Genomic DNA, 24,283 nt, shown 5'->3' with positions numbered 1-24,283 from the left:
TAGGAAGGTAAGTGCCATGTGTGGGAATCATTCATCTAACTCATTCAACAAATAGTAATCAAGGCTGCATGTAATCAGGTCCTTCCCTAAGTGCTGGAGATAAAATAAAAGGCTTGAGTGTCAGTTCTGCTGCACTCAGAGACCCAGAAACGTACGTGAAATACATGTCAGCTATACCTAAAGACACATAGTAGTGTCCGCCTCCTGAAATAGAAGATGAATGGAAACATTCACAGGTCCTAAACGACACTGACATCAGTAGGTCCTACTAAAATAACGCATCTTATTACTGCTGTATGATGCTAGGCGCAAAACAGCAATCATTAAAACGCCTGAGATGAGAATGATGGCCAAGTAAAGCATTCTATCACAGGAATGTAACTAATGCTTCCTATAAAAGTAACTAAAAAGGCACAAGATTGTTCTCTGCCCGCCTCCCTGTTCCAGCCACACTCATGTTTTATATTAAAATGGCTTTCATCTTTCATGGCACAGAAGAGTTGCTGGCTGCTGGCATCAGATCTGCTAAAATCAACAATAGTGTAATTATCTGCACACTTTCATGTGTTTTCAAAACATTCGCTGGCTAGGATTTTCCTCATTTAGAGATGCGTCCTTTATGCTCGTGGTCTAGGGCTATCAATAGCCTGGGCTAAAAAAATTTGTTTAAATCTTGCCCAAAGCATTCTTTTCTGCAGCAATTATTTGATTTGTTTATACCTCACCTACTTTCACAAAGCGTTTGCCCCCGTCTACAACATCCTCATAGCACACTGCTGGTTGGTGGTACTACTTTAATGGTACATTTACATGAGCGGGTACATGCAAAGCACTTAGAATAGAGCTTGACACATGACAAGTGTCAGCTATTATTATATTAATAGTCCCATTCACAGATTCTTTTTAAAATACGTGAATAAGTGCGTGAGGTAAGTGGATGACTGTACTTTAATTTTCTCCGTTATGCTAGTTGAAAATGGAAGGAATTTCAGTACACTCAAAATTCTTAGAACATTTTCTTAAAGGTGCAGATTCTTAAAAAAAAATAAATCTATGGAACAGATGAAAATTTAATGGCATAAAATTATGCAGATCAGCCTCCTTTCCTGAGGCTACCAAAAATACATTTTCTCAGCCATTCTTCCTCGGTCCAGTTTAAAAAAAAAAAGGCAGAAAAAGCCAAGATTTTGTAAAACCAAATCTACTTTGAGACCTAGGTATAGAGAATTTAATAAATTATGTATTTGCCAGAGATTTACAAGGAAAAAAGGGAGACCCACAAATAAGACCCAGTTCTAAATATTGCAGCAATAAAATAACGAATTGCATATTAACAGCACTGTAATTACTCTTTTTGTTAGGTTTCTTTGTAATTACTTTTAATAAATTACCCTGCCTCTCTCCATCACTCAAGTAAGTTGTCATCCAAAGGCACAATCAGTACAACACAGGACACAAAGCCACTCACAGATAGGGAGGGCGGCTGGTGCCTCAAGAGCAGTGACTCATTAGAACCCATAAAGCTTTTCTATGGAGATCAAGTATCAATGAAGCTATTGTAAGAGATTACAGCTATATAAATGTAGACTAGTTATGAATTCTCACAGGGCAGGAACATTTTCAAAAAGAGGCAAGGGCACCGATGCCTGGGAAACCACTCAACACCAATGCTGCCTCAGTTGCATAAGAGTGGCTGCCTGCAGCCTACCATTTTGCTAAATGTGGGGTAGCTCCTGTAAAGTGAAGGGACCCTTGGTTCAGCACTCTTTAAATTCGTCTTGTGCCATTTTCTAAAGCTTTGTATCCTGATCGCTCCAGAGTCAAGCCTAACACGGTCACCGTCTGCTGTTACAGGTCCAAGAAAGAGCCAGATAATTTTTATTAGTCTTAAATAGTTTTCCAGAAATCATAAACTTAATATAAAACAGACCTTTGTCACAAAAGACAAACAGCAGTAAAGCATTTTGTTAAATAGTTTAAAATTTGTACCTACCTTTAACGTGTTGAATATTTCAATATTAGAATTGTAATAAACGCATTTTCTTAGAACATATAAAATTTTAAAAGGAGCAATAAATGTGGCAAAATGCATAAGCCAAAATGGGTTCTATACACATTTTTTAATCTGTAAATTATTATTCATACCAAGATAATCACTGCAGTTCAGAATCAAATGTGAGGAAAGAACACATGAAGTAAAACTGAGGGAAAATGCTCCAGATCACAAAGAAAACTGTCCGCATTTTCTCTTCTCAGAGACTCTGAGATGGCGACCAAATACTATAAAATCCACATTTTCACAACCATCTCTCTAGATCTTTATGTCTCGCTCGATATTTCAAGGAAAATTTCACCACATTTTTAACAATCTTATGCTCTGGAGTATTGTTTTTAGGGTTCTGGCAGGAAAGAACAATTAAGGTAACCTTAAAGGGTGCTTTTGTTAGAAACCATTTGCACCTCGTGTTCCTTATGACTAATCGTAACACAGGCCAGACACTCACCCTCGCCAAGACCACTAGCTTGGAAACAAACTAACACACATAAAAGATAGCTTGTCAATAATAATAGTCAACCTTAGTATCACTGAATTTTCAACGTTCTGAAAGTTTGCCAGTGAATACCTGTGACATCATATATACTCGATGATGACCAGAAAAGAGGATCTTAAAATTTATCCTCTGTACATTATCAGGTACGTATAAAACATGATTTCAGGTGCTTCTCTGCAATCTGAAAATTGGAATTTTCTTCTTCTAAAGGAATCATACGTCATTCACACATTCTTTTCCTCAATATACTATTTATTATTGTGTAGTATAGTATTACTAACCCTTAAAATTAAAAAAAAAAACAACACTATTTAAAATCTTTATATTTCACATATATTTTAAAAGTATGTTTTTCCTTAATCTTCGAATGTGATGGATAATTTGAATTTATTTTTGAATCAGTGAAAGATAAAAGCAGGGAAAAAAATGTTCCTCTTCCAAAACCAACAGCCATTTAGAAAAATCTATTAACATTATTAAAAAAAATACACATACAATTCACTTTTGCAACCACCATTGTTTCACTGCCCCTTGCAGAGCTGAGCCATTCTCCCTAATTGTTCTTTGTGTAGTTGTTCCTGCTCTCCTTGCCTTTCTGCTGCACAAATTATTGAAACTAAATAACAGGAACTTGAAATAACATAAAAGGAAGAACATCATAACGTAAGGAGAAAACACCTGAGGACCAGAAGCAAAAGAGAGGTGAGTTTGTAATTTAAAATGAAGAAGACTGAGAACAGTAAAAAGGATCTGAGCTGCACCTAGTGGAAAGGGGGCTAAAGTATGAAGAGAAAATAAAATGAAAGTAAATATCAGGGAAGACAGAAGACGCATAAGACAGCACTATGAGCTTCAGGAAGACGAGAAGCGAAACCCGTAAGACAGCACTGGGCCTCCGGTGGCTGGGTGGGAGGGAAGGACTCAAGGACTCGCACAGGAAGGAGAACAGCCGGGAAAGGCCAGGAGAGCATTTTAAATCACTTCTCCCGGTAGAACCTCTCACTCACCCAGTTTACTTTATTTCATTATTCGTTATTTTAACCCACAGCTGAGAACAGGGTAAGTTTGTTTTGCTTCCCCTTCTGAGTTCACTGAAAAACTCAACTCCTAGATCAGGCCGTGCCTACCACTTAGCACCTTCGTGATTTTCTTTACGGGGGGTGGGGTGAGGGGGACAAATACCTCCTGTAAGATTACATTCGCCACCTATAATTCCTCGCCCGCTGCCCGCTTCCACACTGTGGCCTCGCACTGCTGCTCGGTTTTCCTTCCGCGGGCAGGTCAGGAGACTCTGCTCTCCACAAGTCAGTAAACACTGCAGGAGAAATGTTCCGACCCTAGCACAGTAAAACACAGACTAGTTAACCAAGTTCAGTCAGATCTGGGCTGAATCCCACGTGAGCCTGGAAGATGTAAATACAGACTTGGGGGATGGAGGAAGGGCGGCGTGGGGGAGAGACGGGGCAAAGAAAACAAAGTAGGCAAATAAAAGCGATGGGTAGACTGAAAATTATGCCTACCAGAAATGACTACCACTCGTTTTCATATTTTACAGTAATACAAAATGAATAAAAGCTGAAAATACCACAGTGTTACTTGAATGCTGTAGAAATAGACAGCGGATGCAGGAAAAAGGAGAAACTGGCTAACGTGCCTCTACTCGTCGCGTGGCAGACATTTAAAAACCCTTACTAAACTCAACAGAGAGTTAACTACTGAGATTCCTACTAACAGGTTCAAATCGTAGCAAAAGGTTAACATATGACCTCGGTTTAAATACTCATTACCACACAGAATTTGATCTGTACTTCAGAATAGACACTCAGGCAATCAGGGGACGGCACCCTGGCTTCCAGCTGCAGGGTGGCCTCTGTGCCTTTCAGAACTTGCTCTGATGCCCTTGGTCACTGATCACACTCCATTTCACCTTGCCCTTGAAAATATCGCAGGCTTTGCCTCAGAGAGCTCCTAACCCTCTCCTGGCTGTAACACAGGCAAAACAGTGGGCAAAGGGCTCGGCTGCCTCGCAGAGCCAGGAAGAAAGACTGGACACGCTGATAATTAATATTCTCTGATCCAACTCTGAAATCTCCCATCTTCTGACCTCTCTACCTCCTCCCTCAAAGCTTCAGCTTTCAGCTTCATTCTTTGAAATGAAGTTCAGTGTGTTGATCCCAACCTACTTCATTTTCGTATCCTCTTTAAAACTGTTGCCCACGTTTTCTAAGAAAAGTCAAACGTGCACCTTGCCCATAAGCTCTAATACACAGCCTCTACGGAGCCGAGAAGGCTCAGCAAAGAACCCCATTTTCTTGGTAGGTGAAATCCTCAGCACCCCCTTCTCATTCTCTGAAGGCGTCACAATACTTCAAGTTCAGATTTGGGGAGTGATGGTACCTAGTAATCCACAAAGGTAACGGCTTCCCTTCATTCACGCCTGGCATATGGTCTACTTGAGTAATCTTATTTTTGGCTTAAAAAAATCATAGCTGGAAATTTTTTTTTTGCAATACTAAGCAAGCCATAAAACTTTTCCCTTCTTTGGACATTTTATGATCAGATTCATCACCTTACATTTTTTAAAACACCTAGAGCATGAAAGTTAAACAAACACAACCTTCCACAGCATGCCGAGGTATGGTCAGAAAACTCAAGTCTCTTCAAAATGACACCTTTTTCTATTACTGTTTAACTGAACTGACAGATATGACTCTGTTTAAAAAGGTTAGGGCTGGGGTGCCACTTTTCACACACTGAATGTCTCCCTACAAATGACCAGGATCCTAGGCCAGTTCTTTTCCCCATTCTCTTAGAAGCTGGCCTTGGTATCCTTACATGCACTCTGGAACTCTGGGATCACCTTCATTATGATGTGCTTTGTGCACATTCTCGGACGCTGCAATGCCCATACTAAGGCAACACATCACAGAAGTCAGCAGCAATGCTATCAGCAAGAACTTGGCTTCAGAACCAGGAGTGATTCATCATACATTCTAGCAGCAGAAAAACAACACACATCTATTTTAATCCCCTGGTGCTATCAAGAATCAAAAAACAGTACAGTAATTAAGTAGGCGCAACAAAAATCGTATCTGCTATAACATTTGTGAAAACGCTATTCACTTTTAAGAGCTTTCAATAAAAGTCACTCAGAAAACAACAGACTATACTTACCTTATTTCATACTATTTATTACAATGACAAATCAAGTTTTAATTTAATATAATTTCAGGAGAAAATAGGTAGTCCAAACTTCTGCAAAGTAACATATTGAAATTCTAAATTTAGAAAAACAAGTTTTTCATGTGCTTTACAGTAAATAAAATCCCTCCTAGGGTTTCAAAAGAAATCCATCGTCTCCCTCCATTTTTAAGATTACTCTAATTTAAAGTCCCAAAGCTAAGTGAGTGTGCTGTGTCTATCACAACCGAACAGAGAAACCCGATATTGTGGGCAATTTATTCAGAACGCCCCCCCCCCGCCCCCGCCCGTCTAGAAGTACCTTAACAACTGCCATAATAACTACTACTGGTCTAACATAATAACGGAACCCGCTTATGTCCCATTGCTCTATTTAATGGACATGAAACATAGCTCCATCCGGGGTCATCCTCTTCCTGACAACATAGTACGTCCATAATCATTAGCACTGTCAACCAATTTTTCTGTGTTAACTATCCAGGTTAATTTACAGCCTACTATAAATTTAATTAAAACTTAAAAAAAAAAAAAAACAAACGCTACTCTATTGTTGTGACCAAGTCCTCTGGGGCGGACAGGGAGCTTTCTCAAGAACTCCACCCGGTGCTCTCTCTCGGGGGCCCTACCTTTTCAAACACTTGTTCGGTCTCCCTTCGCTTCCGTTTTCGGGGTCTCCGGTTCATTCGAATCCATTTCTCGACCTGAAGTTCAAAAACCACAGAGCATTTTAAACAGGACGACGGGTCGTGAGGGCCCTTCCTCGGCGTGAGAAAGAAACGATCGACCGCCTCGCGACGCAGCCTTCTTGCGCTTCACCTGGGGAAGCCACGGGCACCTTCCGGGCCCGCTGGGCGGCCTCAGTGCCGGGGGCCCGGGAGGCGCGCGGGGGGTGCGACGCACCCAGGCCGTGACCTTCGCCCGGGCCGCTCCCTCCGGTCACGGGCCCGGCTGCCCGCCCCCGCGCCCGTGCGCGCCGGAGCCCCCCGAACGGGGCCATCTTACCCACCGCGGTCGCGCGTCGCGCCGCGGGGACTCCGCGGCGGGGATGCGGCGCCGGACCCACCGCCCCAGGGAGGGAGAGGAGGGACGGGAGCGCGGGGAGCGCGCCCCCCGCACTCACCTCGACGCTCACTTGCCGCGCGAGCCCGCACTCCGCCCCGGCCTGGCGTTCCCTCTGCAGCGGCTGCGGGGGAAGGGGACAGAGTCAAGTTTACCCCGGGAGCCGCCCCAGCCTCCCTCCCCCGCGCCCCACCAACTCGGCGCGCTGACCCACTACCTCGACCGCGGAAGGTGAGGGTGGGAGCCGGGGCCCCGCCGCCCGCGCCCAGCGCCCGCCGCCCGGCCAGCCCGCTCGAGAGCAGCGGGCGCGCGGGGCCCGCAACACCTAAGGCGCAGCGCGGGCGGCGGGCGGCGCGGGGCCGGGGCGGCGGCGCGGGCGGAGGGCGGGCGCTGGGGCGGAGGCGGGGCCTGCCTTAAAGGTATAGGCGGCCGGGCCGGCCTCCCCGCAGGTCGCGCCCGCCCCCGCCCCCGCCGGCGCGTCCCTATTTTATTGTTCTCTTTGCGAACGTCTTTCTTCCTCTCCCCGGGTCCCGCCCGCGCCCGCGCTCCCGCGTCCTCCCACGCGCGGACCGACCCGGGCGCGCACGCCTTACCTTTCCAGCCCCCACCCCCGCGGGCTCCGGGGGACCCGCGAAAGGGTTTCTCTGCCGCTGAGCGTGCCGGAGCGCGGCCCGGCCGCAGGAGAAAGGGCTTAGCTTGAGAAGTGCCCCCACCCCCGCGGCCAGGCCACCTCGCTTCTCCGGTCAGAAACCTAAGTGTCCAGATGGTCTATGCGGAGCGGAAAGGAACTTTCCTAGTGGACTTTTTTTTTTCCGGGAATGGATTAGACGCCATTAAGTAGACATTTTTCAGTGGCCCCTCCGGACTCCGGGGCTGTGGCAGGTGACCTCCCCAGGGAGAAACCGGGAGCGCGTAAAGGCGAGCCCTGCGCACCGCCCGCGCTTCGACGGAGCCTACACTCTCCGGTTAAGCGCAGTAGGCACCGCACGCGTTCTGCCCATGGAACCCCACCTCCAACCCACCCCCGCCAGCGACAGGGGGAGAATTTAAAAGGGTACATTCTGTATTCCTTATTAGGGGAAAGTTTCCCCTTAGTTTGTAAAAGCCTGCGATACTCCAAGTTTTTCCGCCGACCCCCAAAAGACTTTCTTCCCATCCGCATCAGAAGTTGGCTGAACCAGAATGGGGGTGAGCGCTTGGGGAGAGGAGTCGGGTAGCATTTCTGTTTGTTGATCTTGACCATCCCTTTAACTTTATCGCATTTCTTTAAAGAAAATCTGTCTTGCCCTCTCTTTATTGCTACCCCATCCTTCTTTCAAGATCAAAAGCTTTAGATCAAAGCCAAGATCAAACTCACTACTTTAAATAGAAGCAACTTTGCCACGGAGTATTTTACACAAAGAGGAGCTTCTTAATGGACACATCAGAGTGGAAAACTTTATTTTATCCCTTCATCCCATATTCATAACTGGACTACTTAAAATTACATTGATGATGCACTTATATGTCCTAAAATAAACAACAGGTCTGCTCAAATGGGGGATTCTTAAGTGTTTGTGCTTCCAGGAATACAAAGAAAAAAAAAAGTCACTCTATAGAGTTAGATAGGCATATTAGCCATTTTGTATCATTACTAGCTAAGTGCTATGAAATGCATGCTCATTTGGTAAAGATTTTTCAAAGTGGTGGTGAATCCTTATGTAATGTACAACTATCATATACAATTTTTCACTGTAAAAGAAATGCATAAAAATAGTGAATGTCTTGCAAATTTCCAGTGCACAGTACACATAGGCAGATAAAAGTTACAAATGATGAAGTGGATTATGTATATTCAGAGCTGCTTAATTTTAAATGGAAACAAAACCTTGAACTATTTGAGCTTCCACGCTGCTAATTACAGTTCCAGAATCAATAGAAATCTATATACTGGTAAACACTTCCCTTTACTCACTAGAATTTTTTTCCTTGGGAATTCACTATCCCTAAGAACTCTGCTACAAATCGTTCAACACTGATGTATTAAAACAGCACCCTGCCTAAAGTGGACCTTCCTTAAGTATCCTTTTTGTTGACTTATCAAAAATTTTTTGACACGTAGCCTTAAAAGAAACAAAAAACAAAATAAATTCCAACAATCCAGTAGCAGGAATGGATAACTATTGAAAATTAAATCCGACACAGATTTCTATGAAAATCTGTTTTTACAGCTGGATAGTTAGTACTTGAAGGCTTGTTTTCCCTTATAATTCTCATCTTATTGTAGTCTCAGATACACACACACACACACACACACACACACACACACACACACATGATTGTTCCTCATTCTAAAAATCCCACTGAGCTGCTGGAAAGATCTTAGGAATGGAGACCTGGGAACCCCGTCTTGCTGCCTGTTAACAGTCTTCTGTCTTCCTAGCCTGTGGCTCATGGAGAACCTAATGGCTTCTGGCATAAGCTGAGCAAAGGAAAGAATCCTACTGTCATTCTGTTCTACTACTACTTTGAGTAGATAAAAGCTATGGTCCATTCTAAGTTCCTCCTAACTTGTCTCTTTTGTACTCATGCACCCTCATGACCACACCCATGATCCATCCTCCATGGAGAAGTCAGAAGAATATTTCCAAAGGTAGTTCAAATGATATCACTTTGCTTCACCAAGAATGTACTTCTTTCTCTTCTCTGCCTGGCTGGCTCCTACTTATTAACAACAACTCCAGAAAGGTCTTTCTTTATTCCCCAATCCAAATTATGTCACCCCTGCTATTCCTTCTAATAGCATCCTGTTTATTTCTTTTAAATTGCTTATCTTTTAGAGCTATCAAATTTTTTTTTATTTTTAATTAAGACTTTATTTTTTAGAGCAGTTAACAGAAAAATTTATGCAGAAAGCAGAGTTTTCATATGCCAACATAACACACAGTTTTCTCTGTTACTAACATCTTGCATTACTGTGCTGCATGTTACCATTCATGAACCAATATTTGATCCATCATTAGTAACTACAGCCCATGGTTTACATTAGGGCTTGCTCTGTGTTGTACATTCTATTAGAGCTATTTTTTATTAATTTGTTGAATGTCTATCTCCCCAACTGGCTTTAAAGTCCAGGAAGAAAAAAAAATAAAGTCCAGGAAGAAAGAGATACTGTCTCTTTTCTTGTTGATTTTTGTCCAGTCAATAAAAACACTGCTGGCACATAGTAGATACGAAATACGTATGTTAAGTAAGTGAGTGGAAGACATAGGAACAAATGGCTGAATGAATAGCGTATGAAATTTCAAGGGGAAGAGTCTCAAGATGAAGATCTTTCTAATTAGCTCCTGTTTGTTTTTCCACTAAAATACCTTGTTTTGTAAAGAGCACAAAATTGTGCATTTTTTAAAGAGAAAGACCATGGACCTCAGTTCATTGCTAGGGTACTTCTAAAATGACTTAAAAAAAATAAAAACAGAAAAGCAAAAAGAAAATAAAAATAGAAATGAGAAATAAAGATTCCTAATTCCCTAATATTAATCATAAAAATTATATTCTAAAATGGTGCTAGCAGCTGAATTTAATTTGGAATAAAACAGTAACATATTTCAAAATTATTGGGAAAATATTATTAGAAAAATTTTAATTCTTTTTTTGTGTTCAATATAACTTCCACACATTTCTCCTTTTGCCCACCTGAATCTCTCTTTCTTCATGGGCTGACCCTGACAAAGGTAAGGTGTGGAGAAACTGGAAGAAGACCACTTTTTAAAAATTGGAATTCCGTAGTCAGGGATGGATAGTCTAATAACTATCTTTAAGAAAGTGGTGAAAGCACTTTAAAGCTATCTTTTAAAAACAGATGTTTTCTATTTGAATTATGTTTTGAAAAATGTTTCGTCTAGTAGAGATGCAAGTTTTGAAAGGAAGTTGTTCTAAGAAACTTTCTTGTCAATGCAGTTTATAATAGCTGAAGACAATTTCAGAGGCTGAGGAAAATGCCATTGCTTTAGAATAAAAGCATTACTTAATCTAGTGGCTGGAGACTACTTTTGGAGAGAAAACCTTTTTCTGTTTTTTTTGTTTGTTTTGGTTTTGTTGTTGTTGTTGTTGTTAAGAGGAAATGACTCCTTTCACTGGAATAAGATAGTGATATCAATGTCGTGTTGTTAGGATGGATATGTGCTTCTGTTTCATGATGAGCTATAGTCCGGAGGAATGAGAAGCAGCAGCACACTTTCTTAGTCACCTAGAAGGCCGAAAGGGCAGACAAGGGGAGCCCTTTAATTAGTCCAAACAGCCTCAGATGGCAAATTACACTCCCTTGGGCACAGCAGAGGAAAAACTATCTACTGTAAGAAGTCAAAAGACCTTTTAATACCAAACAAGGTAGAGAGGTCCAGAAGCTTTTGCTGGTTTCAGAAGGGATCTATAGCCAACATATATCAAGGGTAAATGGAAAAGTAAGCATCTACACAAAACTGGAAATAAAATCAAGGCTAGTTTAAGTTGCAAATAACAACAAGGAAGTAATCCTGATTGGGGTCAAAGTTCTCATATGTCTATGTCTTTAAACTTTGCTCTACCATTTTAGAATGTAGCATTCCTTTATGATATCTTTTGTTTGATTTTAGAAAAGCTATAATTTCTATTATTGCCCATTTTGTGTCTCTGTAAGAATGAATGCCTAATTCTCTCTCACAAGGATTTTGGCCCTGCCCAATGGACCTCTTAGTGGAATCCTTATAAAGCATGGTTTTCAAAAAAGGAAATCCTTCCCACATTTGTTCTGCAGTGAACGGGCTCACAGAACCTCTTTCTCTCAGCTATCATAACCCCAAACTGTTAGAAACTTTTACGGAACGTGCCTGAGGGAACATGCTTGGTTCTTGCATTGGTAGATCCCCTCTGAGAATCTGAAGCATTAGCTATCAGCTGTTGGCACCCTAGGAAAAAAAATACCCCTACAACACACACGGTCCCCTACCCACTTCCTCCACACACATCAATTGTCAGAAGGTTTACAGATTTTTCTGATTGACCAAACCCTTACCCTAGATACTCTAAGATCCTTTTGGATTAGAGCAGACCACCATACAGCTGGCGCAGGAACTACATCTTACTGGTGCTCTGTGAAATTCCTTTTATCGCATTATGTTCTGGTAAGAAGCCATCAACCTTTATTGAGGCACATTATAAGAAACAGCCCCATAAAATCCATCACAATGTTTACCGTAAGGATGGTTTCAGAGGATTGTTTATTACATTAAAGAGTAATTTTCTGAGAGGACCCACAGGAAAAACTTCTCCCTGGTATCAACATCAGGAATAGCTGGACTGAGGCACCTGGTTTGTTTTACCTCATGAACACTGCAAATTGATCCCTTTTCCCTCTTCTAGAAAATTCTGTGACCTTACACTAAACCAAGCATAGGAACTGCAGGGAGTGCATACTGTATGCTAATTTAATTCCTGGCCCCATCTTATTTTCTTGCCATTATTTTCACATTGCTTCATTTTTAATATTTTAATTTATTTTTATCATTCTGTATTTTGCTTTGGAAGCTGTCTTAACTCTGTTTTGGGCAAGGAGGAATAAGAATAAATAAAATATTCTTGGTTTATTTTTTCTTTCTTTAATTTTCTTTTTTTTTTTTCTGGGAGAGGAAGGGGGTCTGGAAAAAATGTTATGGTTCTAATATTTCTCTCCATTAAAAACACTTAGAAGTGAAGCACAAAAGGTAAGGACGTATGATTATAGTCATAAAATTCAAGGGAAAAAACTGTTAAAATATAAAACAAAAGTAAATACAGTGCTATACAGACATCACACTGAAATACTATAAAAATGTTAACCAACCAAGTATTTTATCTTTTTTGATATCAAAACCAGAGGAAATGAGCTCTGACCTCCAGAAGAAGAATGTAGACTGGACATATGGACAGGTTAGTCACTTAACAAATGTACTGAGAGCCTACTGCAAAACAGAACACTAGCTTGTGAACACAGAGATGAGTAAGACACGGTCCCTCACCTCAGGACACACATGTGACCAGGCAGTGACACGGCATGGTAGCAGGAGCATGCAGACAGCCTTTGAATCCAGGCTCTGCCATATATCCATCGTGTGAGGTCTAAGCCTCCTTTCTTAGAGAGTTGTGAAAATCGAGAGACACATGTGATGTGCAGTTGTTATTTATCAAATTCTAGACTGTTAAAACTAAGACTACAACATCGCTAGAAGCTGGACAGAAGAGACCTTAAGACACAAAAAGTACTGAACTGCTACGTATATCAGAGATGACGGAACCTCAGAACTGGTAGAAAGAACCAGGGTGGTCAATTTTGTAAGGCTTGCAAAGTGCTTCCACATGTAGGCCATTCTGTTTGTTTCCCACACAGTCCCATTTTCAGGATGAAGAAACTGAGTCTTGGGGAATTTTTGGACCTTAAAAAAATTTTTTTTCATGTTTATTTATTTTGTAAGAGAGAGAGAGAGTAGGGGAGGGGCAGAGAGAGAGAGACAGAGAGAGAGAGAGAGAGAGAGAGAGAGAGAGAGAATCCCAAGCAGGCTCCATGCTGTCAATGCAGAGCCCAACATGGGGCTTGATCTCATGAACCCTGAGATCATGACCTGAGCTGAGATCAAGTTGGACGCTTAACTGACTCAGCCACCCAGGTGCCCCTGTATCTTTTTTTTTTAAGATTTTATTTTTAAGCAATCTCTACACCCAACGTGGGACTTGAACTTACAACTCCAAGATCAAGAATCACATGCTCTACCAACTGAGCCAGCCAGGTGCCCTAAATTTTCCTGTATTTAGTACTTAATATTGTGTGGCCCTTAGATCTCCTGGCTGTAAATGTAGTACTCTTTCTACTCTAGCATGAGAGCTTAAGGAACATCTAGCATGACTGTCTTACTTTAAAATAGTTGCTTATTATGTGGATCCGATCAACGTCAGATCAAAACACAGCCCATAAAATATTATCCCATACCATAAAAATCCATTGAAATGGCCATTTCAGAAAACAGATATTGTATACCCCTTCAGCATCTGTATGACTGCAATTCTTTACAGAAGCTTAACATTCACGGACACTTTGACCTTAAAGAGTTTCACAGGTGAAATATAAAGTTATTTAGGTGTGGCTTTAGATCAGTGGGTCCCCTGACTGCTTCTTAGAATCACCAGGAGGATTTACAAATCCCAATGCCCAGGTGGCACTCCAGACCATTTAAATTCACATCCTGAGAGTGGAACCCTGGCATCAGTCATTTTTAAAGCCTTCTCCACCCCCATGCCTCCCCCGTGATTCCACTGTACTGCCAGTGGTGAGAACCCCTGGTTTAGATCATTTTAATGATGACCTATCTCTAACAAGTTACTATTAAGAAATTCCAGATGTTTGGGAGACATCTAAATTTCAAGGTCAGTGCCACAGAGAACAGCCATCTATTAAGTTCTATTTCAATAAGTCTCTGGGTAGTCAGCAGACACAATGCTGTCAGCCTGACCCAGCGTAGCATTTCCTATAGTTTACACATAGGGATGAACTTCTCAGCAAGATTAGTTAAGTACACACATAGACAAAAGATTGAAAAGAAATGGAAGATCTCAACACTAACCAGAAGGGAGGCAAGAATGGATGGGTATTTGGCTTTTCAGAATTTTTTCCAGGTTCGCAGTTAATACAATTCTGGATCCTGAGTGGAAGCAGCATAGATCCTTGCCTTTCAGGGAACCTGGAAAGCTGTATATATGAGGTGGTTATTTCCCCACTCATCCCCTGTAGACAATGTTCTAATTATGTCGATGGCTGCCACCTATTCCCTGGAAACAAATATCTTGCATTTGGAAGACTTCTGGCCATGATTAAGGGTCAGTGTGAACCAATGGAAAAGACCCTTCGTTATGTGCAAAAGCTACTGTTCTGCACAGGAAGCAACCCAGGTTGATCCTGCTTAGTGTTGGACACCATCCTCTTACCAGATGGGCTTCCTTATTTAGAAAAACACACTACAATGATGCTATAGGAAAACTACTCTGGCAACAAGCCTTACAGAAGATATTAGTTACTATTTTTTAAAAGCATAAACATATATGTTAGTATTTCAGTAGCTTGAAAAGCAAATGCTCATGCCTAGGTCCCTTTGGTTATTCCCTAATGTGGAGTGGGTGTGGTACCTGTAAATATTTGCACTGGGAGTGCCTTGTGCTTCATGGTACCTTTAAAGGAGGCTATGCATTGGGAGTCTGGGGCCCCAGCATGTCTATTTTTAAAAACATTGGCACTCAGACTGGCTTGCCTCTCATCTGGCCTCCCAAGAGAACCCAATGAAGTCACAATTTGCAAACAAGCACAATGGGCCTAAATCATCCCACCTCTGTTCAGAAGTAAGAACACACACACACACACACACACACACACACACACACACACACACACCACACAGAGTAAGGAAAGTAAAATCCATCACAATGGGAGGGTGGGTAGGATGGCTGTCCCAAATATAAATAATACATGAGAAAAAGCTATTTTCCAGACTGTTTGTTCACCAAACATTTAGATCCATAGAAGAGGTGTTCCAGGAAAACAACGGGAAGGGCCGGAATTAATTGGCTGCTAATCTCTTCACTTTTTGTAGGATGTTTCCTCCAGCAGTGGATTAAATCAATGTTTAATGCTACACAGGCTCAGCTGTGTCCATATTAGGAAAGCCCAAGCTCACATCTCTTTCTCAGTGAAGAAAGGACCCAGCCTCCCTCCTTTGCTCCACTTCCACCCCCCTGCCTGTGTAGGTGGGAGAGTAGGAGCCAGGGAATGTGAACTTGATCCAGCATTGATCAGCCAAGCAGCAAACTCTCATTGTTCTTTAGATACCAAACATAACTTCTCTCTACTAGGGATCAACCCAGCCATTCTGCATACAACACAGCTTTTGTGCTCAGTAGTAGGAGAGATGAAAAAGAACCACAAAGAACATTAAAGCTTTATTAGCCTCATCATAAGCACCTAATATGCAGAATTTAAGAATCTACCCAGGGAATTCATATTCATATTAACATTACGTATGTTAGATTCTCTTAAACCTAACAATCTGCTGGTCATTTCTGTCTTTACAATTATGGATTTCAATTTATACCATAAATACTGAGGTCTGCTTTAGTTTTGCCTTCCATCTGAACATTTCTTACCTCACTGCCTTGCTCTCTGAGGTCCAAGAGCATTGGAAACCAGGCTAATATACCACTAGATATGCTGTTGTTGCTTTTAAGTGCTGTCTTATGAATGTGGCTTAACAATCTTTGTACAAAGCCATGTGTAATAAGAAATATACAGTTCAGAATTTAGACCTCAGCTACCTCCATCCTTGCCAGCTAGAAGCTGTGTAACCTCGGGCATGTCACATGACCTCTAGGAGATTATGCTGTCTGTCTTGCAGAGCTGAGGATGAAATGAAATAGCCCATAAAGCAAGAGGCACAAAGATGGGCCGGTAGATGCTAATTCCCTTCCTCTTCCTCCCACCCCCCAGCCCCAGAACAAAAGCCTGGGCCGTATGTCTGATATTCTGAACTTAAGTAAACTTTCAAAGGTATCAAATCAATGAGATGTGACATCATGATACAAAGCCTCACCTGACCACCGCACAGATGTGATGCCACTGATGGGGCCTACGGTGATATGGCACGGCTGAGCTACAACGAACAAGTGCCTGTCCCTTCCCAAAGGACTGGTGGACATGAGGAAGCAAGTTCTCTTTCTCATGTGCCTTATTATAAAGGGGATCATTCTGTTTCTGGTCCCATCTCTCTCAAAACAATAAGCCCACTGTTGTTCTAAGAATATTGTAAAATGAAATTTGATATTTCCAAATTGTTCTCTGAAGGTACCAATATGACCAGGTGTTAGATGCAAAAACATCTAAAATCCTGATAGTAGCTACGTGCATTTAAAGCTAATGTAATAATTAAGAAGAGAGAAAGATTAAATTGATAAATACAATTCTACACAGAGCTATCTAACCTACATGTTCTTGGATTTACCCATTTACAGGTTTTTTTTTTAATGTTTATTTACTTATTTATTTTGAGAGCGAGAAAGTGAGCAGGGGAGGGGTGGAGAGAGAAGGGAGAGTCCCAAGCAGGCTCTGCACTGTTAGCACAGAGCCCGACACACAGCTCCACCTCACAAACCGTGAGATCGTTACCTGAGCTGAAATCAAGAGTCAGACACTTAACCAACTGAGCCACCCAGGCGCCCCCATTTACACTTTCATTCACTAGATGCATTTATACAAAACTCAGGCAGACATCTTTCAGTCACAAAATCACCGACAGCGATGAAGAAATACAATCTGAGGAGGAGAAACTCAGCAAGAACTCTGGAGAAGCCAACTTTCCAATAAGTATAACCAGGAAGAGTCTTACAGAGAACGTATCTTTGTCTGGCCACAAGGAATATGAAAAGTGACTGCACACACAACTGAGGAAAAAGGAAGAGAATACAGAGCAAAGGAGATGAAGACCAGAGGAGCTGCCAACAGGGAAGACAACCTCTCCCCATAAACAGGCCATGGGAGTGAGGGCCTTTCTCTCCAGTTCAACCCTATTATCACTTGTTGCCCTGGAGTCTTAGCCCCCAAGTCTGATGTATTGACTCTGGTCTCCCTTCCATGCATTTTCATGCCAATAAAGTTGCTGAGATTAAGAAGTGAATTGTGAAGGTTCCTGGCATAAATAATGTCGTATTGCAAGGTCAGGACTAATGACAACCAGGATGCCCTAAATGCTCTTTAAGAAAAACCATCTGATCTATGTAGCTCTCAATGTGGTTTGAAATTCCCTTAGCCTACAAAGGAAAATATTTTTAGCATGTAGCACACTTTGTAACAGACATATAAATGCACTGAAAATATAATTTTAGGAAAGCATCTGGGTTTGATCATTTCTTGTTATACCTCAATGCCAAATAGGTTCTACTTTGTCAATATAAGGAATATTGCAACATTCTGTTACAAGCTCAGCGATCACTGTAGCAATTTCTCATAAACATTTCATTACTGGCTCTGCTTGGTTTTATTTTTTAAAGTGGTAAATAATCTACAGATTTAAATATAAAAGCAGCATAAAAAATGAGATGCTCCTTCTGGACCATTTGGCCCCAATGTCTTCCTCTCCCAGAACTCACTGGACATTTTTCCCCCCAAGGTCATCTGGACAACAGACATAAGTGAATATTTATTTTTATGGCTCAAAATGTGTCCTAAAAATAATAGTTGCCTCTGTCTAAGGTAAACTCACCTGCAGCTTTTATTGATCTGCAGGCATTTCAAGACATCGACAACCCTGGCAAAAAAATTTTTTTCACCTCCTGCTGGCCAAACAGGTCTGTGAATAACTGATTTGCAATAGAAGTAAATGCCTATTCTTCAATGATCAGCCAGCCTAAACGCTCTTGCAGATTGATTATTACCTATGATTTCTCCTAATAATCATTTCAAATAGCAATGTGCCAACTGAAGAGCAAAGAAATGCACACACAAGATTTCTTGAGAGTATACCTTTGTAAAACACCACTCAGGAGGAAACATATGAAAACTCTCCCAATACCACTCCAAACTAAGGGCAATTCCACAGATTCCCAGGTAAGAAAGGAAGATGCTTAGAGGAAAAGCAAATCCCAACTTTGCTCCTCTCAGAGGCCACCAGGTTCATCTGGAGCTCACAGCTCAGCCAGGTACTGGGCACAGCATACGGTAAAAAAGTGGCTCTGACCTTCACCCAAGCCAGTGCCCCCCATTCCCCAAAGAAGCAGGAAGGGCTCAGAGAAGGCAAGTGGTTCACCCAAGGCCACACAGCTTAGTGCAGTACAGGACTGCTTGCAAAGCTGCATCTAATGTATCAGTTGCCTCCTGCATCCAATATAGGATTAGGTTTGCAGAACAAAAATTCACTACAGCGTGCTTTGTGAAAACAGCAAATTGGATACACCATAACTGACTCTCCTCTCCCACCCAGCCTCTGTTCCTGCTCCTTAACCTCAAAATAATGCAGCCTTGCATTTTATGCATCAAATTGTCTGGACCCCACTTAGATATGGTGGTGGTAGTTATAAATAGGATCAGCAGCAGAAACACTGAGCCTGTGAAGGCCCAAGCTGGAAGGCCGACCTGGAAGGACAGGGTCTGCTGTTGAATGAGCCGAACACACCCACTGCCAAGTGCCAATAAATCACAGACAACTGTCATACAGAGATATGTGTGTGACATGCTGTCCTGTTTTAAACACATATTTGGATTTGGGAAGTTTGACAATCACGAACTATTATCCTGACCTGCGATACACTTGCTGGTGGGTCACCATCGGGCCGTGCACCCCAATGCTCTCCTGCTCTGGGGAAGTGGAGGGGACAAAATAAGGGCAAAAGCCAGGGACTCTAGTTGGAATTTGCTTTTGAATGCAAGTAAGAAGATAAAGGATGCATCCCTTAAATGCTTTAGAAAGTACATAAGCACACATTTTTGTTAGACCAATTGCTTTTTCTCATTTGTTATCTTGGTGACCTGATATTTATTACCTAATTTAGTTGCCATTTCAAGGGAGGCATAGCTATGTCTTTCTAAAGGCAAAGACCTAAACTCATCTCTACACACACTCCTATTTTTCACACCAAAAAATGCCGTAAAGCCATAAATTTCCCATGCAAAGTAGTCAGTCAGATACACAGGGCTACTATTTAGAAACATCCATTGGAAGAAGGATGTATATACACCATGGCACACACTTACAAAAAGCCCTGGAAAGTGAGGTTCATATTACTGCATGCACTAGGCACATTTTTGCCCACTAAAGAATAAAGAACAGATTTAGGAAAAGGAGCAGTCATTAGTTACATTAAAAATCACCACCGCTCAGAGCTCCCTGCTGTATTCATTTGTTATCTCTTCATAAGTCTTGTAAAACTGAAGACAAGGATGGGATCAAGCTGATTTGGATTAAAAGTAACACTGCTAAAAACACAAAATACCTTACTTGGATGGACAGACGATTGAGGGTCCTAGAGCTGAGCTGTGGCACTGTCATCCACAAGAGCTATCAGCTTGGGCAGATCAGGCCACCACTCCTGGGGTGCAGCTCCCCCATAGGAGAAAAAATGAGCTCCTCACCAAGACTTGCTCCTGTCTAGGATTCTAAAGCAGACTGAAGGCTGTGCAACACCAGAAGAGACTAATATTTAACCAGGAAGCAATAGAGGCCACACCCAAGAAGCACATACCACGCGCATAGTAAATATACACCTATTTTGTACGACATAATGTCTTTCCACAAAAGAGAAGGGGAAAAAAAGGCCTGTGGCCTAAAATCAGCCAAGTGTTCCTAATAGCTTTCCTTGTCAGCAGGTGCTCTGGCGGCAGGTGCTGGCAGAAGTCCCTGTGAGCATTGTGGAGGGCCATCAGAGCCGCTGCCCAGAGGCATGGGATGCAGAGCTGAACATCAGTATGTGCAACAATGCTGTGCAATGTCAAAGTGCCAAGGGGCCCTGTGTGTGTGTGGGTGTGTGGGTGTGCAACAAGTGCACAAGTCGCCACACTACTGGGTCTCAGGGCTTTCCCCAGATGTGGGAAGAGTACAAGGCAAATACAGAATAACCAGCCTTTGCTAAAGAGTCTACAAGAATATGCCTTCAGGCTAATAAAACAGAGAATAGGGGCAGTTCTTCAAAAGTAGAATCAAATGCTTTTCTATTGACATAAAGGTTTACAACCTAAAGCTGATATCTTTGTGCTAATTCTTTGAGTTTACATTGCTCCTTCTTTCCAGAGATGTCTCTCTATGAAATAGATAAAGCACCATTACAATGAAGTCCTGATAAGTGGTATCACTATGATTGCTGCGATGTCCTTACTTAGGTGAATCTCTCTCATGGGTGCACAGTATATATGAGCCTGAAAAACAAGTAACACCTGTAGATCCAAACATGGACTACCAGACTTTATACCTTGAGGCCAGTCACACTGGCTCCCTTGCACATGAGCTGGCTGACTTGTGACCCAGTGGGGCACAGCTGAGTCTCCTGCCTCCAGGCATGCAGTCTTCCAATGGACTTAGTCTCCTAGCTGAATGTGGCAAAGAAGTCAACCTCTTTGATTCCTCTCAGGTCTCAAACTCAGGGCAGAGGCCCCTTTTGCACACCTGGAAAAAATGGTTGGTTTGTAGATGCCCCCATGGGCCATGGGCTCATGAGCAGAGCTGTGTCCTTTCCGCTCCATAAGCCCACTGTCTAGCACAATGTGTGGCATAATGGTTGAACAAATAAACCCGAACCATACTGCCAAATAATTGGATTGCCCAGGAGGAATGTAAGACTAAAGGATCCTAAGAGCCTAGATTATACTCAGTGAATAAGAAAACTTCTTTTGATTCAATACATTCCAGAATATGACCTAATTATGAGTTCTGTCAGTTGGTCCCAGCCCTACTTATGGAGAGCATCATTCACTAGGTAGGGTCTGAGCCCAGGGTCCGTAGTTTTAAACAGCTTCCTGGATGATTCTGATAACCAGGTCTCAGCACGACTGGGCTTCGTGGACTTGAGGATCTCTAACCCAAGCCCACAAAGCTATGGTTCTAGAAAATACCCACACTTATCTCTTTATTAAAAACCATGTGTGTAGACAGGCCCCTACCAACTGTCTCTATCAACTGGATGGGGCCAAATAGACTTTTCAAAGCTAGGGGCTCCTGCTTCCTTTTCCTTCTGGTTCAAAAGGAAGCAAATATTGTTTTTCTCTCCACAGTGTCACACCCTGATCATGTTAGTGTCCCTCTGGGCCAGTTCAGAATTTTTACTCTTTTTTTTTTTAATTGTTTTTCACCATTTATTTTTCAGAGAGAGAGAGAGACAGAGACAGAGTATGAGTGGGAGAGAGGGGCAGAGAGAGAGGGAGACACAGACTCTGAAGCAGGCTCCAGGATCTGAGCTGTCAGCACAGAGCCCAACATGGGGCTCACACTCACAGATCGGACTGTGAGGTCATGACCTGAGCCAGAGTTGGATGCTTAATAGACTGAACCACCCAGACGCCCCCAGAGTTTTTATTCTTTTTAAAGAAACAAGTTCTTAAATGCTCTTTACCCACCTGAGAGAGCCATTCCCATATGCCTTCCTGAGCTCACTTTAAAAATAGGTGTCCAGGGCACCTGGGTGGCTCAGTCTGTTAAGTGTCCGACCCTTGATCTCAGCTCAGGTCATGATCTCACAGTTTGGTGGGGGAGGGTTGGGATTCTCTCTCTCCCTTTCTCTGTCCCTCCCCTGCTCATGCAGATGTGTGCACTCTCTCTCTCAAAATAAATAGACTTAAAAAAAAATAAAAATAGATGTCCAATCTGAGATCCTAAAGGATGCAGGCCTCAGTCTAGGTCAATATCTTCAGTGTTTTCCCTCATCACTTAGCAGGATTCAGGCATGTTATCTGCATTACATGAACTTGTGCCTGTTTCACATGGCTTCTTACTTATTTCTCTGAGGGCACCTGTAGATATTTGTTGGCCCACTGCATGTGCTTTCTGGGGAGACACCATTGGCCATCCAGATACTGAATGATGCTTTTAAAAAGCATCCATGTAAATGAACAGCTCCTGGACATAAGAGTTCGAAGTTAAAAACTATGGAGTGAAAGTCACTCCCTCACTGTTCCTCTCACTTCCTGAAACTCCCTAGAACCCGAATGGAGGAGTGAGGCTTGGCCTTTCATCCAGGAGTCTTCCTTTTAGCCAGGCTGCTTGCACATCTGCAAGCCTCTGGCGGCCCTCAGTGGCTCTTGAATCTTGTGGGAACCCTCCAGCATCACATCCAAGTTCCTGTGCAGTCTGGCAGGGTCCTGCCTAACTAATCAATGCCCTTTGCAGATCCCACTCTCCACGAAAAGCAAGCAACAATAAACCTGTCCCTGACAAGGGAAATGGAAGGGGGAAAGATCACTATTCCAAACTGTGGCCAAAATGCATTCACCTAGAGCCCCTGGGTGGCTCAGCTGGTTAAGTGTCTGACTCTCTTGATTTCAGCTCAGGGTCATGGGATTGGGCCCTGCGTCGGGCTCCACACTGAGCATGGAGCCTGCTTAAGATTCTCTCTCCTTCTGCTCCTCTCCCCTGCTTTTGCACACGTTCTCTCTAAAAAGAAAAAAAATGCATTCACCAATTACATTTTTTTATCGCTACAAAAAAAAAATGCACTGACCCTTCTATTACTGCGGGCAGAATGACCTTGTTTAGAATGTGGCAGAGGCTGGGAGGGAGCAGGGAGTGACAGTGAGGCTCACTAGGAAGCTGCTTTCCCCCCTCCCTTCCATCAGGATACTGCCTCCATTCCTCTGGGATACTGCCTCCATTCCTCCATTCCTCTGGGCACTACCCACCGAGCCTTAATCATGCTTATGACAAACTGGTTCCTCAGCCCCGCCTCCCCATCATAGAGCTCTGACTCCAACATACATGCTCAGTTTTCTACCACCAGACGCTGGTTACGGCTCTCCTCCTGCCTGGAATGGCCTTCTCTCCTACGTGTCCTTCAAGATTGCCTTCAAATGGTACTTCAGCCCTCCCTGCTTCCACACATGGGAAATGACCTCTTTCTTCCAAATGCTAAACTTTAGTTCATTTTTCACAAGTTACTGCTTTCTGCCTTAGGTTGGTTATTTGTGTATCTGTTTTCCCTACTGAATTATTAAGCATGTTGAGGGCAAAGCCTGTGTTCTCTCATCTTTGAGTCATCCACAGTCCCTCATAAAGGACAGCCGTACAGGCTTTATTTGTGGGAAGAAGGGAGGGGACAGAGAGGGAAGGCACTGGAGTAGGTATGATTTCAGACCCTGGAAGATTCCTCTCACAAATCTCATCCATCTGGCCTGGGATGCTTCACAGCTCTGTAGAAGCCTAGGCTCCAACACAGTTACAAAGGAAATCTTCAAGGGAGAGGAGACACTTTTCATCCTTATTATTCCCTTGGAGTCTCCTCTTAGACTCTTGTGAATGAGATTCAAATTCTTTCTGGAAATCGGGTTTTGAAAGGGAGAGAAAAGAAGGAAGGACACAGAGCTTTCATTGGCATACCAAAGGGAAATGTCTCCTGTTTCCTCATGGTGCCTTATGCATTTAGACAGTGTCAGATCAGATGCCCCCACTAACACGCAATGCCCAGCACAGACCTTCAGTTGCCTAGTACTCTCTGGGAGAACAGACCCTTCCTTCCCATATTTCTTTCTCTCTCATTCCACAAGACAGAATGTCATTTGGGACCCTCCCAAAACTATAGACACCCAAAATATACATCCCTAGGGGAATAAAATATAGTGAGGTTGACTTGAGTGATTTTTATTGGCCATTTTGAAGGGATTCACAAGAAATGTGGAACTAATCAGGGAAGTGTTGGGAATAAACATTGCTAAGTACTGAAGTTTTCTCCCCAAAATCCACGTGTTGAAG

At 42.7% G+C, this 24,283-nt stretch overlaps 1 protein-coding gene across 6 annotated transcripts in view; it reads right to left on the bottom strand.

Annotated features, from left to right (window-relative positions):
* LOC122204446 (aminopeptidase O (putative)) overlaps window positions 1-24,283 on the bottom strand; it is a 342,257-nt gene that overhangs the window by 69,128 nt on the left and 248,846 nt on the right. For all 6 annotated transcript variants that reach the window (XR_006195667.1, XM_042911920.1, XM_042911921.1 and 3 more), the window contains 2 exons: window positions 6,874-6,936; window positions 6,380-6,454 (listed from right to left, as the gene is read on the bottom strand). Coding sequence is in view for 5 of the 6 variants with exons in the window: in XM_042911920.1 (XP_042767854.1) it covers window positions 6,380-6,454; window positions 6,874-6,936 (138 nt within the window). In the remaining variant the exon portion in view is untranslated. The remainder of the gene's footprint in view (window positions 1-6,379; window positions 6,455-6,873; window positions 6,937-24,283) is intronic.

This window comes from Panthera leo, chromosome D4 (genome assembly GCF_018350215.1).
Source record: "Panthera leo isolate Ple1 chromosome D4, P.leo_Ple1_pat1.1, whole genome shotgun sequence".
Classification (NCBI taxonomy): Eukaryota; Metazoa; Chordata; class Mammalia; order Carnivora; family Felidae; genus Panthera; species Panthera leo.
Note: the sequence above shows the minus strand (reverse complement) of the source record. Positions and strands in the feature narration are given on the sequence as shown.